Consider the following 17,107-nt stretch of genomic DNA (forward strand, 5'->3'; position numbering starts at 1 on the left):
CAGAAGGTCACAATAATTGATCACATGACCCCGGGACACTGCAACCTCCATAAATATGAGTCAGTTGCCAAGCATCTGAATTTTTATCATATGATCATGGAGATGCACAGTCGTAAGTGTGAAAAATGGCCATACATTACTTTTTTCAGTGTCTTTTTAACTTTGAATGGACACTAAACGAACTGTTGTAAAAAACCTCTTGAGTCCTGTGCTTTGTTTCCAACAGGAATCCATTTTCCTCAGAGAAAGGAAGCTTATTGGCATATGACTTCCAGGTTGTGGTATTCTAGCTATACTGGCCTTGTAGACGGAGGTTCCATTTTCAATCAGTGTTTTATTCTTAAGCAATTCTGAAATGCAAACTAGCTAATGTGCCCACTGTTCGATAGTGTGTGTGTTTGTCTAAGTTTCTATGGGACTTCCAGATCCACATGGACAGACATGGCCAATAAACCAGTTATGGTGGCTGTAGACCAGGACCAGAAGGCAATGTTGCGATAGATGTGGTAGTGCTAGGTGACAGCAATATCAGGAAAGAGGGAGTAGGAGAAGTTAGAGAAGGACCAGGGCCTGAAGAAGGAACTAGAAAGAATGTGAAAAATAAAGGCCCAAATGATCCCAGTGGTGGTAGGAGCTCTTAGGGCTGTGACTCCTAAGCTGAGAAAGCGGCTCCAACAGATCCCAGGAATAAGATCAGAAGTCTCTGTCCAGAAGACTGCAGTATGAAGAACAGCTAAAATACTGTTAGACATAAACATTGGCTAGATCCTGCCTTGCCAAAAGAAAATCTAGGCTGGAAACATAGATTAATATCTGTTTGTTTATGCATAAGCAAGGACAGGCACCTCACAGAAAAGAGGTGAGGAGCAATTTAGAACCGCTTTATATACAGTTCAAACATATTTGAGTTTGGAATGAGTTTTTTCATAGGTTAGCATCATTTGACTCATCTGGGATATGCACTCATGCTCAGTAACTTTATATGTACCATATAATATTTCATAGTATCCCATGATAGTCTTAGTACGGTCTTGTTAATGCTCATCCTCATATTCAGTAGTGTGGTTTCTACATTCTTGAAACTTACCATCACTGCACATCCACATCAGGAAACAGAAGCATCCTGTTGCCTGTAGTGTAGAGACAAGTTTAAAGCATCGCCCAATTCACTGAATTGGGGCAAACTCTATGGAAACAGTGGAGGACAGGAAGCCTTGGTCCATGGGGTCACAAAGAGTCAGACACAACTTAGCATCTGAACAATAACAGCAAAAATTCAGATCATTGAGAGTGAGTTTGTAATTGGAATTAATGATTACTACAGAAGGCTGTAACTAAATAATAGGACATGTTTTTGCATACAGGTTTAAATCTCAAAAATCTCCAGGTTCCCCTCCCAATATTTGGAGGTTCAACGAGCAGGTTATGTGAAAAATCTCTATTTAGAAAATTTCTGCTAGTATAATTAGACAAATTTGCATTGCTGGACAAATATTCTGGTATAAAAACAATATTCATCTTCCTATGAAAAGAAATAGAAGCACTGTTTGCATGACAAACTTACCTGTTACATTCTCATCTAATAATTTTCTGCACAAAACACACTGAATTGTAAACTGGTCTGCTTTCAGTCAAGACATAAACCGCAAATATTAATAGATAATTTGTAATTTGGCATGTCGTGCAATCCAAGTTAGAGTTTATTTTGCCTTTGGGGATTTGATGGACCCTGAGTTAGATTTCCATAACTTACTTAGTGTCAATATTTTTAACCAATAAGTCAAAATTAGCTAGATCAATGTTTCTCAAATTGGCACATTTAAGATGTCTGGACTGCAACTCCCAGAATCCCAAGCCAGGAAAAAGCATGCTTCTTTATTTTAGGTTTCTCTGAGAGTTGAAATCCAAACATTTTAAAGCTATGCAAGCTGCTACATTCCCCAATACAACTTCTTGGCGGGCTTTTCATGAAACGCCCAGCCTGAAATCCCGGGAGCAGCAGACCTTGGTTCCCACAGGAGAAAGTCTGTTTTGTGTAGCAAAGCAAGTGGTAAACCCCCCCTCCCTCCGTGCTATGTGTCAACCGAAAATGAGTAGGGAAAATGGCTGCAGCCATGCTCATTTTCAAAGTTGACACTGCCATCACTAATGTCAATTTGCTTTGGTTCTACCTGCTCATTTATCTGGAATTCCATCCTTTGGATTGATACTTTTAAATCATGAACTGAGGACTTCTATCTCAAAAAATAAAAATAAAACAAATAGTGTGTCTGTGCATATCGGCATCTCGGGCTAACCAGATTATTCCACCTCTAACGATGGGGGGGTGAGGTGTTACCCCCCGTTGATAGGGCTCGCAACTTGGGCGTCCTCCTGGATTCACGACTCAATTTTGAAGACCACATAGGAGCCGTGACCAGGGGGGCTTTTGCACAGGTTCGCCTGGTGCGCCAGTTGCGTCCCTATCTGGACTGAGATGCCCTACGCACAGTTACTCATGCACTCGTGACCTCCCGTTTGGACTACTGTAACGCTCTCTACATGGGGTTGCCCTTGAAGACCACTCGGAGGCTTCAACTGGTGCAGAATGCGGCCGCGCGAGTTGTAATGGGGGTCTCCCGATAGTCCCATGTAACACCTCTACTCCGCGAGCTGCATTGGCTTCCGGTTGCCCTCCGGGTGAAATTCAAGGTGCTGGTTATTACCTATAAAGCCCTACATGGCCTGGGTCCGGGGTATTTAAGGGAACACCTGCTGCCGGCATCAAATGCCCTTCGCCCAGTGCGCTCCCACAGGGAGGGTCTGCTCAGGGTCCCACCGATAAGAGATTGCCGGCGGGTGATACCCAGGGATAGGGCCTTCTCAGTGGGGGCGCCTGCCGTCTGGAACCAGCTGCCAGTGGAGCTGAGGACTGCCCCCGACCTCCGGTCATTCCGCCGGGGCCTGAAGACCTGGCTCTTCGAGCTCCCGGGCCCAGGCTGAGGAGTAATTTATTTTAATCAGGGTTTTAATTGCACAGGGTTAGTTTAATCTTTTTTAAATTGGTTTTAACTTTTGTATTGCTGGTTTTTAACTCCCTGTAAACCGCCCTGAGTCCTCAGGGAAAGGGCAGTATATAAATGTAAAAAAAATAAAAAAAATAAAAAAAATAAAAAAAAATAAATTTTATGTATCTGACCTGCCATTGTATATAGGCAGTCTTTCTGAGCAAACCTGAGGATGCAGTGTTATATTATGAACTTTGTTTGCCTTCCAAAACAAATATGGGGCAGTGGATTTTGTAGGAGAGAATCCAGAGGTGGAAGAGGGTGGCTGCCTCTTCATTTACCTGCCATTTAGCTTCATTTAGCTGCCCTAGCAGCTATTGGTCTCAGGCCATTCAAATGGCTTCTTTCCTGCATCTGAAACAAAAAAATTGAGATCCCAAGGTCTCTTTCAGTGATGCAGATTGCGATGCTATTGCAGTGGTAGAAGCCGGGTAGAGAATGAAAGTGAAATCTTGGAACATAAAGTTCTGAGCATCCTTCTAACTTTTGAATTACCCTAATGTCTTTGTGTGTAAGCAGAGAATATGATTAATGTAACTGAAAACTAGCAAGAGGTATTATTAGACAGTAATAGAATATGTTTCATAAATAAAGTAAACTTCAGCTGCTAGTCTATTTCTGTAATTGTCAGAGGGAATTTTCTCTTTCCCCTGAGGCAGCCAGTTATTAGGAAGGCTTTAAACCTGTCTGGAGGAAAGAGTATTAGAGTGGCTAAGCATCTTTTCCTTCCCTCTGCTGTATCCTTTCTCTCCCCCCCACCTCTGGACCCCAATATTCCTGTGACCTGATGTGCAAGAAGCCATGTTTGGTAAGTCAATATAAAATGTTAGCCTAAGCTTCTTTGTACCCTCATCGGGACTTGATCAGACAGCGGTTGTCTTAAACACAGGTGGATTTTCAGAAAAAAGCTATGAATGGAGCTCGGAAGAGGAAGACTCTGGTGGGAAGGCCCATCCAGTACAAGTGCTCATTGTGAAGGACGACCACTCCTTTGAGCTGGACGAAGCTGCTCTCAACCGCATTTTGCTGTCGAAAGCTGTCTGTGATCGGGAGGTGGTGGCTGTGTCCGTGGCTGGGGCTTTTCGGAAGGGGAAATCATTCTTGATGGACTTTATGCTGAGATACATGCACAACATGGTAAGTTTGCGCTGGCTGTTGTAGAGGTTGTGGCCTGATTCTTTATGCTCAGGAGCTTAGTACATGAGCTTACCTGCAGGTTGCAATATATATCAGATTTGCTCTTGGTGCAGTTAAGCAGATGCAATTAAGCAAAGTGCCCTTGGATGCTAGATTTGACACTTGAGAGATGAATAATGAGAATGTCACAAGGCACAAGATGTGTGGTTGAGGTAGGAGGCAGGATTCATCTTCAGAATCTATCAGAAACTGGTAGCCAAACCTCATGTTGGTATTCCACATTTAGTGCACATTGACTGTACAGGGTTCAGGATACAGCACAGCTGTAAAGATGGTCCTTGATTTACGACCACAACTGATCCCAGAATTTATTTTGCTAAGTGAGACATTTGTTGAATTTTGCCCAGTTTTACGAGCTTTCTTGCCACAGTTGTTAAATGAATTTTTTTGCAGTTGTTCAGTTAGTAGCACGGTTGGTAAGTGAATCTGGCTTCCCCATTGACTTTGCTCGTCAGAAGGTCGCAAAAGGTGACCACGTGACCCCAAGATACTGCAACCGTCATAAATATGAGTCAGTTGCCAAGCATCTGAATTTTGATCATGTGACCACGGGGATGCTACAATGGTTGTAAGTGTGAAGAATTGTCATAAGTCACTTTTTTCAGTGCTGTTGTAACTTTGAACGGCCGCTAAACAAACTCTGTAACTTGAGGACTACCTGCATATGGCTATTTGTAGCTATACCCCCAAGTATTTGGCACGTTAATATTGGGAGAACAATAACTGGCCAAGGTGTACCCAATGACTTGGTTTTGGAGATTTTGAATCTGATTTCATAACTGAACATTACTTCAATCATTTCACATACAAATGGAGATAATCCTCTGTATTCTGATATATCACTTCCTTACCAGCATGATGGGGGAATCTGAAAATTGCCTATTTGAAATATAAAATTTAAGTTCTTCTGTAAGGTGCTTTTTCCAAAGGTGCTTTTTCAGAAGGCGCTTTTTCAAAAGGCATCTGGACCTTTGGGACAACCATGACTGAGAATCTCCCAAGACATTCTTCTGTAGTAGAATGCTTTGCCCAAATTAGAATGGGTCATCTTACTTCCCATTTACATGAACAATCACTGAAAATGTCCAGCTGCTTGGTAATTATTTGGTTGCTATCTGTTTGGTGACCACTAATGCTAGAAATAAACTGTTGGCATAAAGAAACGTCACTTTGCCTGGTTCTAAGGATAATAACTTCCTTGGCAATTGCTTTGCAGGAGTTAGTTGATTGGATTGGGGATTTTAATGAACCACTCACAGGGTTTTCTTGGAGAGGTGGATCAGAACGGGAGACAACTGGCATCCAGATTTGGAGTGAAATCTTCCTTGTGGACAAACCAGACGGGAACAAGGTTGGTGATTTGTTGTGGATACTCATAATCAGTGCTGGTATCAAACCAGCCATGATATATTGAATAAGTTATAATGCCGACTATACAGATAAGACTAAGTCATAGGTAGGGAAAGCACAGCGGGTCATTTCATAGAACACACTAAATTAAAGCTAAATTTTATCATGGCTTAGCACAGGGGTCTTCAAACCTGACCCTTTTATGACTTGTGGACTTCAACTCCCAGAATTCCTCAGCCTGTGTGCCTGTCATTTCATAGAAACACACTAAATTAAAGCTAAATTTTATTATGGCTTAGCACAGGGGTCTTCAAACTTGACCCTTTTATGACTTGTGGACTTCAACTCCCAGAATTCCTCAGCCTGCGTGCCTGGCTGAGGAATTCTGGGAGTTGAAGTCCACAAGTCACAAAAGGGCCAGGTTTGAAGACCCCTGCCTTAGCACAATATGTGAACCCAATCATTGTTTTCTGTTTGCCTAAACTTGTTAATCATCTAACTTTACAAATACAATTTTCAGAAAATCAACCTTATTGCCATTGCTACTATCTGTTTACAACCACATCTACTATTCACTCTGCTGTATTGAACAAATAAATTCTTAGATGAACCCGAGGATATGTAGAGTTGGAGTGGGAGGAAAGAGAATAATGGAGGACCCAGATCCTGGAATGCATGCAACATGTGAAAAGGGAATGTCAACTGTGTTGTATAAACAGAATCCTATCATGACCAGAGCTGGAGCAGGGATGGGAAACACCTAATGGCAAGACTATAAACACTAGCACAAAGAATTTAAAGTAAATTCTGTGGCCTATTAGGGAGCCATCATAAAGCTCTGTTTTGGGAAATATGTGGGAGGTCCAGAACAATGTCTCTGGACAAAGGAAGATCTATCCATATAGTAGTGAGAGACCACTAGGGCCTGAAATGATAAATGTCCAGCATCACTGGCTGGAATTACTGGATCCATAACTAAAAAATGACACTTTCTCAGAGTTGCCTCTATAAGCGTCTGAAGGCAGAGTGCATCATCTAGCACAGGGGGTATGCAACCTCGGCTCTTTTATGACCCATGGACTTCAACTCCCAGAATTCCTGAGTCAGCATAGCTGACTCAGGAATTCTGGGAGTTGAAGTCCATGAGTCATAAAAGAGCCAAGGTTGCCTACCCCTGATCTAGCAGAACCCAGAGGTTCTTAGCCATTGACACTGGAACCAGCTCTCAGTCCGGGAGGAAGAAGGCAAAAAAGCTTAAGGGACAGCCAGACACAAATTAAAATTCTAAGAATAGCTTGCCTGCAGTTCCGGAACAGATATCAGCGTATTGCCGTAGAATATGTACAAAACAGGAACATCTTAACTATACCGGTCACCAACTCAAAAATATGTTCAGCCTCTGGCTAAATTTACCTTCTCTGATAGGTTCTCCAGAAATGTTAAGTTGCAGCCACAATGGAAACTCGCCTTTGATGCATTTAGAAGACATTGTGTCATATCAATGTGCAATATTAGTTAGACATTTTTTTCGGTTACAAATCTTTCCTGGCTCAGGGGCCGTTCTGTAATGTCTTCATAAGCTCACCTTATGAAGGTTGGCAACTCTTTTATTTTATTTTTTTACACTGCCCAGACAGTGTTGAAAGAGCAAGCCTCTCCTTCCTTCTCCACAGAATCCCATTGCTAATGGGAGAAGTATTGCCTCTGTTTGGCCTGGAGAGCCATTAGAAGTTTTATAGGTGGCATCAGACAGGGGCATCTGCAAGAGTACTCAGCAAGGTCAAAGTGGTGGGTGTGACTGGGTAGGTGAAGCCCCACCCCTTCTATGTGCATGTGAGGTATGCAAAGCACATTAAAAGGGGGTGGGGCTTTGATTGCCCAGATATTTGCCATTTGTGACCACTCTTGCTGACTTCCCTGGTCTCTCAAGACTGATTGGCTGCATGTTTATTTTATTCACACGGTTGTTTTCTCTTTTTAAATCAAAAATATCCAGAGCCTAAGAGCACAAAGTAAATCTCTAAAAAAGATCTGAAAGAGTTAAAACCAAAAGAGAGAACCATAACAACAATGACAACACATTAAATGATATCATAGTGTGAAGTGAGTCGAGGGCTTGGTGAATAAGGAGGTGATTAATTGACACGGAAAGCTAACAAGGCTTGGGGTGGTGCCAGATGTAATAAATCAAGAGGGAATTCTGTCATTCAGACTCCTGTATCAAAAAATATTCTCCCTCGAGTTGTCACATGGCAAATCTGGCAAGTGCAGCACCTTCCAGAAAGCCTTTTGTCTTGACTGCAGTTTCTAAGCAGGCTCAGAAGGGAGATAATCTATCAGCTATCCATGTTTTATGCTACATAGATCTTTGTATATTTTTGTAAAAGGGGATAGCAACATTTCTGGGCCTGGAGGCTCCTTTAAAATTTTGAATAAACGTGATGAGTTTACAAAATGACTGCGCAAGATGTGGTGGTCAGTCACAAAAACATTTGTTGTTAGTTGCGAAGTTGTGTCCAACCCATCACGACCTCATGGACAGCTTTCCTCCAGGTCTTCCTGTCCTCTACCATCTTCTGGAGTCCACTTAAGCTCACGCCTACTGCTTCAGTGACTCCATCCAGCCACCTCATTCTCTGTCATCCCCTTCTTCTATTGCCCTCAATCTTTCCAAGCATTAGGCTCTTCTCCAGTGAGTCCTTCCTTCTCATTAGGTGGCCAAAGGATTTGAGTTTCAACTTCAGGATCTGGCCTTCTAAAGAACAGTCAGGGTTGATCTCCTCTAGGACTGACCGGTTTGAATGCCTTGCAGTCCAAGGGGGACACAGGAGTCTTCTCCAGCACCATAGTTCATAGTTAATTAACCAGGTGGTTAATTAACCCTCCCATACACGAGTGCTTTCTGTCATTCTGTTCGGCTTTTGTGGGATTCCAAACTATGCTTGCAAATAAATAGGATGCTGGAGGCTAAATTGTTTATTTATTGGATGTCTATGTCGCCCATTTCAGTAATTCAGCGACTCTGGGAAGGTTACAATATAATAAAAGTGGAAAAAGTGCAAAATCCTTTGTTCTGTGTAGTAGATCAGCTTTCTGTCGTATTTTTTTAAACATTAAAAATAACCTTGTTAAAAAGTCAGATGGATCAGAAAACTAGCAGGCACTAGAGGGCACTAGAGAGCTGTGGTGGCACAGTGGTGAGAGTGCAGAATTGCAGGCTGCTTCTGCCAACTCCAGCAGTTCAATTCTCGCCAACTCAAGGTCGATTCAGACTTCCATCCTACTGAAATCAATAATAAAAAAACACAAAAAAACCCAACCCAGATTGTGGATGACAATATGCTGACTGTAAACTACTTAGGGCTGTAAAGCATTATGAAGCAATATATAAGTCTAAGTGCTATTGCTATTGCTTTCCAAAAGGCATGTTTTGGGTACCATATTGTCTTTCCCTATATTACCAGTATTGTGAACTTAGCTCAATAGCATATGAGTAGTCAGTGCAGCATCTTTGGAAGAAATGTAATTAATTCGCAGCAAGATGCCTTCTGAGCACCTCAGCCTGTATTCCTGGATGATATAGGCTACCCCTAGCCTCCAAATAACAGGTTTGAAGTTTTCCAGTGCTATAACACAACTGATGCCAAAGGCTTTGGTTATTTCTTTTAGCAAATAAAACGACAAGGGTTTCATATTGTATGCTTCTCTTCTTCTGTGTTTTCTACAGGTTGCTGTATTGCTAATGGATACTCAGGGCACCTTTGACAGCCAGTCAACACTGCGGGATTCTGCCACTGTCTTTGCTCTGAGCACCATGATCAGCTCTATCCAGGTACCAGGCAGTGCCTTTGCAGGATCAAATACAGGAAGCAGGTTGCTGAAAGGAAACCAGTGGGGGGTGGGGGTTTTGCATTCAGTTGACAAACATGGCAGAAATAGTCAATAGCAGATGAAGAGGGCAACCATTTCCAGCCCTCGGAGCTGTCTGTAGTATCAGCGATGGAGGTTGACACTATATAGGCCATATAAGAGAGCCAGTTTGGTGTAGTGCTTAAGGCATCAGGCTACAAACCAGGAGAGCGTGGGTTCTAGTCCTGCCTTAGGCACAAAGCTAGCTGGATGACCTTGGGCCAGTCCAATGGCAAGGTGCTTTTAAAATTCTGCCAAGGTAAACTGCAGGGACTTATCCAAGCAGTTGCACATTAGCATAAGACTTTCTTCAACTTTCTGCATGGTTTCAGGTAGCTCACATTGCAAGTTAAGGTGTTCTTTCTAGCTTACGTGCCCTCTACTGTTTTACAGAATTTGAAACCATTGATGATTTTCTTAAAGATATGCTTTTTGCAAGATCCAATGATTAACCTAGAACTAAGGAGAAATTTCCTGACAGTTAGATCAATTAATCAGTGGAACAACCTGAATCCAGAAGTTGTGAATGTTCCAGCACTGGAAGTTTTTAAGAAGAGAGTAGACAACCATTTGTCTGAAATGGTACAGGTTCTCCTGCTTAAGCAGGGGATTGGACTAGAAGACCTCCAAGGTCCCTTTCAACTCTGTTATACTGTTTATATTTGTCCATCTAGTTACCAAGAGTTGATGGCAACACATTCACTAACTTTAAAATCTGCCTTGGTCAGTTTTATGGGTGTGTGTCTATTTGAAATGGTGAAATGTAAAAGATTCTATTCTATTCTATTCTATTCTATTCTATTCTATTCTATTCTATTCTATTCTATTCTATTCTATTCTATTCTATTCTATTCTATTCTATTCTATTCTATTGGTTTTTTTAGTGCAGGAGCCAGAGCATACAGTGTTTTAGCATTTGAATTGAGACATAGGGATGTGTGATTCTGCAAAATGGTGACTTTGGAACTGCTAAATTGTGGTAGTTCATGTGAGTTAGCGAAACTATATGATAGATGGGGTGAAAACAAAATCATTACATGTTGACCTAAAAAATTGACATTGGCTTGAGATCCAAGAAGAGGCTGGACAGCCACTTGTCTCAAATTGTATAGCGTCTCCAGCTTGAGCAGAGTGTTGGTCTAGATCAGGGGTCGGCAACCTGAAACAGTGAAAGAGCCACTCGGAACTGGTTCCCTCACAAAAGGAATAACTGGGAGCTGCAAAAAATGGGTGTGCATGTGTGCACATGCACAGAACAAGAGGCTTGACAGAAGAGTGGAGCCTAAGGCAAGACATGCAGCCGCCCTGCCCCCTCTGCTCTCATTCACTCGCCTTTGCTTGGAAAAGCTTCTCTCTCGCTCTCTCATTCACTCACATTTTGCTCTAAAAAGCCTCTTTCACACACTCATTCACTCACACTTTGCTCTAAAAAGCCTCTTTCACACACTCATTCACTCACACTTTGCTCGAAAATGCTTCTCTCTCGCACTCATTCACTCACCAACTCGAAAGGAGTGCCAAGATACTGGAGGTGCTCCAGGCTCCGCGGATCCACTGCGCTCCACGGCTTTGGCGGCAGGAGCAGCGGTATGTCTGGGGAGCAGTGCCTGGTACTTGGAGGGGTGGGAGCTACCGGTGCATTGCCCATGCCCGCTTGCCGAGTACTGCCTGCCAGGTGCCCTGCCGCCGCCGCCTTCCTGTTTCTTCCGCCCGGCAGGCAGGCGTTGCTACTTCTGCTGCGGAGTGTGGCAGCTCCGCCGGGCCTGGAGCACCTCCAGTATCTCTGCATGGGCACTAAGCTGCCTTAACAGTAGCCGCTGCTGCCACCACCAACCTTTCTGTTTCTTCCGCCCGGCAGGCAGGCATTGCTACCCCTCCGCCAAAGCCGCGCAGCACGGCGGCTCTGCTGGCCCTGGAGCATCTCCAGTATCTCAGCAAGGGCATTAAGCTGCCTCAACAGCAGCCGCTGCTGCCGCTGCCAACCTTTCTGTTTCTTCCGCCCGACAGGCAGGTGTTGCTACCCCTCTGCCAAAGCCGCGGAGCGCGGCAGCTCCGCCGGGCCTGGAGAACCTCCAGTATTTCGGCAAGGACACTAAGCTGCCTCAACAGCAGCCACCACTGCCGCCGCCAACCTTCCTGTTTCACAACGCTACTGTCGTTGGCATCTGCCACGGCTGAACCTGGGCAGCCTCCTCCACCCCTAGTAGTGGCATCCGGTTTCATCGGAACCAAGCAGCATGTGAAAAATTTAGCAGTAGCAGCATTAGCGGGAGTGGTTTTAATCGGCCCCTTCATTGCCAAGCGTCCCCATGGAGTTGGTGAGAGAATGAGCGTGCGAGAGAAGCATTTTCCAGCAAAGTGTGAGTGAATGAGAGTGTGAAAGAGGCTCTTTAGAGCGAAATGTGAGTGAATGAGAGCAAGAGAAGTTTTTGCGAGGAACGTGTGAGTGAATGAGAGAGCGAGATAAAAGCTTTCCTTTTATCCCTTTCTTCCGACACCACCTTCCCCCTGGCCATTTCTCCCGAGTCACCAACCTTCACAGCTCCCTGCCGCTAGCAAGAACTATATTTTTGAGTTTTTTACTCTTCTTTTTCCAGGCTAAGGGAGTGCCAGCCCTGCTGATGTAGGAAAAGCGAAGCAGGGGCCCTGCTGGCTCTCCAGAGTAGAGGGGCCGCTTCCTAATAAATGCGGCTGATCAGTCTTAGTTTCTTCTGCAAGGAATGGTTGGGGGAGGGGTGTGTTTGCTTCACCCTTTCCTCCCCCAAAAAGGTTCCCTGCTTGGAAGGAGGAACGTGAAAGGGGTGGCTTTTGGTTTCTTTCCTTCTAACGGACAGAGTGGTGCCCAATGGGTATTAGGGAGGGTGCAGATTGGGAAAGGGGATTGCGTCTTTCCTCATCCAGCAAAACTGGTAAGAGAAAGCTTGTGGGCTGACCAACTAAGCTGCTAAATCCCCTCTTTCTAGCGGACCCTCCTCACTGGGAGGAAACCTTGGCAATGAACGGATTTGGAGGCGTGTGCCCGCACACACACACGCACACACACACACAGAACTCCCCCTCCCCGGCACACCCCATCTGACCGAGCCACTCACCTTTCCAGCAGTCCTCCTGTCTCTTCCTCCGCTGCCGCCATGTGCAGTCCGAGGAAGAAGTCCCACAAACCAAAGAACTTCAACCAATCAATTCAAGCTTCGCAAGTTTTTTTTTTCCCATGAGAAGTTTGAATTGATTGGTTGAACTTTTTTAGTCCCACTTTTTTTTTTTTGGACTGCACATGGCAGAGGACTGGGAGCCGCGGGTTGCTGACCCTTGGTCTAGATAAAAGACCTCCAAGGTCCCTTCCAGCTCTATTCTAAACTCTGCTACTTTAAGATATGTGGACTTCAACTTCCAGAATTCTGTAAATTGAAGTCCAAATGTCTTAAAGTTGTTGAAATTGAGAGACACTACTCTAAAAAATAGAGACCTCTTCTTGGCCATAGGGAGCACAACATAGATAGTAGGAAAGGAATTGCATACACACAGAGCATGTAAGAAGACAAGGATTTTCACAGCCATTTTTACACATTTCTGGCTTTGTTTTGTACTCAGGTGTACAACTTGTCACAAAATGTACAAGAAGATGATCTTCAGCACTTGCAGGTAACTCCATGCTGCTGCCCACCCATCCACTGCTCCATCCCTTAGAGCTGGACAATTCTGGGTGCTGTAATTTTGTAATGGCAGAAAGTGAAGAAGAACTAAAGAGCCTCTTGTTGCGGGTGAAGAAGGAGAGTGCAAAAGTTGGGTTGAAACTTAACATTAAAAAAACCAAGATCATAGCATCTGGCCCTCTCAATTCCTGGCAAATAGATGGGGAAGAAATTGAGGTAGACACAGATTTTATTTTCCTGGGCTCCAAGATCACTGCAGATGGGGACTGTAGCCAAGAAATTAAAAGACGCTTGCTCCTGGGGAGGAAAGCCATGACAAATCTAGACAGCACACTAAAAAGCAGAGACATCACCCTGTCAACAAAAGTGTGTATAGTCAAGGCTATGGTCTTCCCAGTTGCAATGTATGGCAGTGAAAGTTGGACCATAAAAATGGCTGAGCGCCAAAGAATTGAGGCCTTTGAACTATGGTGCTGTAGAAGACTCCTATGAGTCCCTTGGACTGCAAGGCAATCAAACAGGTCAGTCCTAGAGGAGATCAACCCTGACTGCTCTTTAGAAGGCCAGATCCTGAAGCTAAAACTCAAATACTTTGGCCACCTAATGAGAAGGAAGGACTCACTGGAGAAGAGCCTAATGCTGGAAAAGATTGAGGGCAAGAGAAGAAGGGGACGACAGAGAACGAGGTGGCTGGATGGAGTCACTGAAGCAGTAGGCATGAGCTTAAATGGACTCCAGAAGATGGTAGAGGACAGGAAGGCCTGGAGGAACATTGTCCATGGGGTCACAATGGGTCGGACACGACTTTGCAGCTAATAACAACAATTTTGTACAAAAGTATTGTACGAAACAGAAATACTGTTTGTTTTTATGCTGCAAAGATATGCAATTGTGACTCAGCATTATTATCTTCTATTCATCTAGTATTTAATAAGTTTTGATGATTTCATGTTTATTTACTACATTAGTCTTATTATTGCTAACAATATCTTTGTGATCAGGCCTGGGAATAGGAACATCACAAGCATAAAGGTTTTAAGAATATTTAAATGTCAGAAAGTTAGTAGTACTTTTAAAGCAGACTTCGGCCAAATGTTTGATGCCTTTAATTTTATATGCAAGCTGTAGAGATGCCTTTACAGATGTGTAAGGAGAACATAGAAATCTCAGGTTCAGCTTTGTGGTATCTTCATTTTAAAATTAAAAACTACATTAAAAGGATTCAACCAACTGTTCACCTTCGGTTTCATACTTAAAGCCCTGTTTTCAATCGTATGGATTAAAGTCGTCTAGATAAAGGTGATAGCTTAATAGACTGGAGTCCATTAATACACTTACATTTTGTATATTTGATCAGGAGAAATATCATCAACAAAAGCTGATGCCATAATAAATTGACTAATTTTTACCTGCTCCCCTGAGAGCTCTTTGTGGTTTTAGTGATTTAACTAATTCTTTAGGGAAAAAAGGTATGAATACTCTGAATTGAAAGCAATGGAAGCAATGTAAAATGCAGCTTCAACTTAAAAAACAAAGCACTGGAGTCACTGCAATATAAGCAAAATTATTTGTTAATACATAGGTCTTGTTTAAAATTTTCCCCTGGCTTTCTTCTTATTTCAGCTCTTCACAGAATATGGGAGGCTAGCCATGGAAGAAACATTCCTGAAGCCATTTCAGGTAAGAAAATAATTGAGAGGTTTCCTGTGCAACCTGAAGAGATTACGTTTGATTACTGCACAGATAATCTTGAGAAATGGAAACCTCTATAATCTGAAGAGATAACTCAGTTCTTCAAGATGACCACCTGCCATTGCCTTATGGTAGAGCTGTACCATCAAATTGGTATTCGGTGCTGCAGCATTATGCACCAATATTATTGTGATATGTTGGATTTCTCAGTTCCCATCCAGCACAGCCATTGACTATGCTCCCATTTCCTTCACGATTCTGATCTTTGTAGGTATAGACACATTCCAGCATCTGGGATGTGGAAAGAGCCCTTTCACACCACAAATTCAACTCACTGCTTAGTGCAAAAATCCAAATTAGAGTATCCCTGGCAGATGTCTATCCAACCTCTGTTTGAATACATTCTGTAAGCTCACCCTAGAAGTCTACGACATCAAAGAAGTTAAATTTTTGTTTTTACAAAATCCCATTTTGGTTGCTTTCAGTAATGAAATTTGATTGGCTAGTATTGGAAGATTTATGGATAGAAAGTTAATAAATACTGTAAACATTTATAATTTGGAAGAAACGATTAGCTACAAATCGGCTAATTTCTTCAAAGCAACTCATTTAAACCTCACATTAAACAGATAAAACACTCTGTTCTTCCATTCCAAACAATACATTTAAATGAACGCAATGTTTTCCTCATTTGCACATTGTATTCACTTTGGTCTTGGTTTTTATCGCATTTATAGTCTCTTATTTTCCTTGTTCGTGACTGGAGCTTTCCCTATGAGTTTGCTTACGGGGCTGAAGGTGGAGCCAAGTTTTTGGAAAAACGTCTCAAGGTTGGTATTTAGAGTTGGATGTGTTTGTTTAAGTCAAAATACTCTTATTTTATTTTCCAGCTTAATGGAAACTTGTTAATCAGGTCAGGCAATAATGAAATAACCCTCACAGATTAAGGTCATCAAATTAAACTAAATCTAGTTAAGATTAAATCAAATTAGAGTCATTCTTGCAGGAAAAAAATCACTTGTGATTTTAAGGTGCTGTTGTTAAATTTAATGCAGAGGGCAGCAGACAGGAAAGGCCACCTGGCTGACCAATGAGAACCTGTGCATCACACTCTTTGTGTGGTGTTTACAGCCCCTTAACATACACTCAATTTTGGTGGCATCACTGAAGGGAAAAAAACCCCACACCAAAAGTGTGAAATCCTGCTCTTCTGAGATGGAAAGGTATGAAAACGTTTTTGCAAGCCTAAAATAGGCTTCATGCATTAAAAAGAAAAAATGCAGCTTCTCTCAACAGGAATAAAACTGGAAAATCCTAGCCCGTTTCCCTCTGACTCAGGTTACACCCCTGATACAGCCTTTGCATCATCCCTTTGCCTATTCCAGACTAATTTTCTCCATACTAGTTATGTATGTGGCCCACAGTGAGTAGCGAAGGACTAGACAATTTTCTTTAGCAAGGATGATGATGGTGTTGGCCTCTAAGACAGGAGTCCCCAACCCCTGGTCCGTGGACCAGTACCAGGCCACAGCATGCCAGCAACCGGGCCGCAGAAACAAGAAAAGCCCCACCTGCGGGATGTAGGCAGCACACAAAACCATGCCCCCTCCGGTCTGCGGAAAAACCTCTCTGTGGGGAACTAGTCCAAAAAGAATGGGGACCTCTGCTCTAAGACGTCTAGAAGTTGCATTGATTGGTGTGTGATGATCTTGTCAGGTGGGTGAGGCTGAATTGTTTTAAGGTTTGTGATGGTTAAAATATGAACAAGCTGCATTAAGTCTTGTGATAACCGAATGCACTTACTTTGCACTTTTTAAAGGCAAAGAGATCTTAAAACACAGAAAATGAAGCTCCTAAAAATTGAAATTTTGCTATCAAATATTATGGCCCAGTCTGGAGAGGGCAAAATAGGCTTTGAGGACGCATGAAATAAGAGATGGATAACCTCAGGACTTTGAGCCAGTAAAAGTGTGACCTGAAGCCACGTTAATGAACCTGTTTTTTAAAACATATATATGCAACTGTACAGAAGGACACTTAAGTACTTTCCCCAGCCACCTAGTGACGAGGTGAGGATTCCTTTGTGGCAGCTGGCTTGTTCAACCAACTTGGAGGAATTTTGGCCTCGAGTGCTGCACATAGGATTTCAGCAGTGGCAGAAGAGGTGAACCCAGAGGGAATTTGGCTTCTACTTGAAGATAAATAAAGACGCTGGCATTGATTCAAGAATGGTTTTCCAGGGCACAGTTTACAGTAGTG

At 43.0% G+C, this 17,107-nt stretch overlaps 1 protein-coding gene across 2 annotated transcripts in view; it reads left to right on the forward strand.

Annotated features, from left to right (window-relative positions):
- Nucleotides 1-17,107, forward strand: part of ATL1 (atlastin GTPase 1) — a 41,423-nt gene that overhangs the window by 9,876 nt on the left and 14,440 nt on the right. For both annotated transcript variants that reach the window (XM_083349757.1, XM_083349758.1), the window contains exons 2-7: nt 3,937-4,184; nt 5,461-5,595; nt 9,322-9,426; nt 13,095-13,145; nt 14,780-14,836; nt 15,586-15,678. In XM_083349757.1, coding sequence (XP_083205883.1) covers nt 3,937-4,184; nt 5,461-5,595; nt 9,322-9,426; nt 13,095-13,145; nt 14,780-14,836; nt 15,586-15,678 — 689 coding nt within the window. The remainder of the gene's footprint in view (nt 1-3,936; nt 4,185-5,460; nt 5,596-9,321; nt 9,427-13,094; nt 13,146-14,779; nt 14,837-15,585; nt 15,679-17,107) is intronic.

Source organism: Vipera ursinii (assembly GCF_947247035.1).
Source record: "Vipera ursinii genome assembly, chromosome: 1".
Classification (NCBI taxonomy): Eukaryota; Metazoa; Chordata; class Lepidosauria; order Squamata; family Viperidae; genus Vipera; species Vipera ursinii.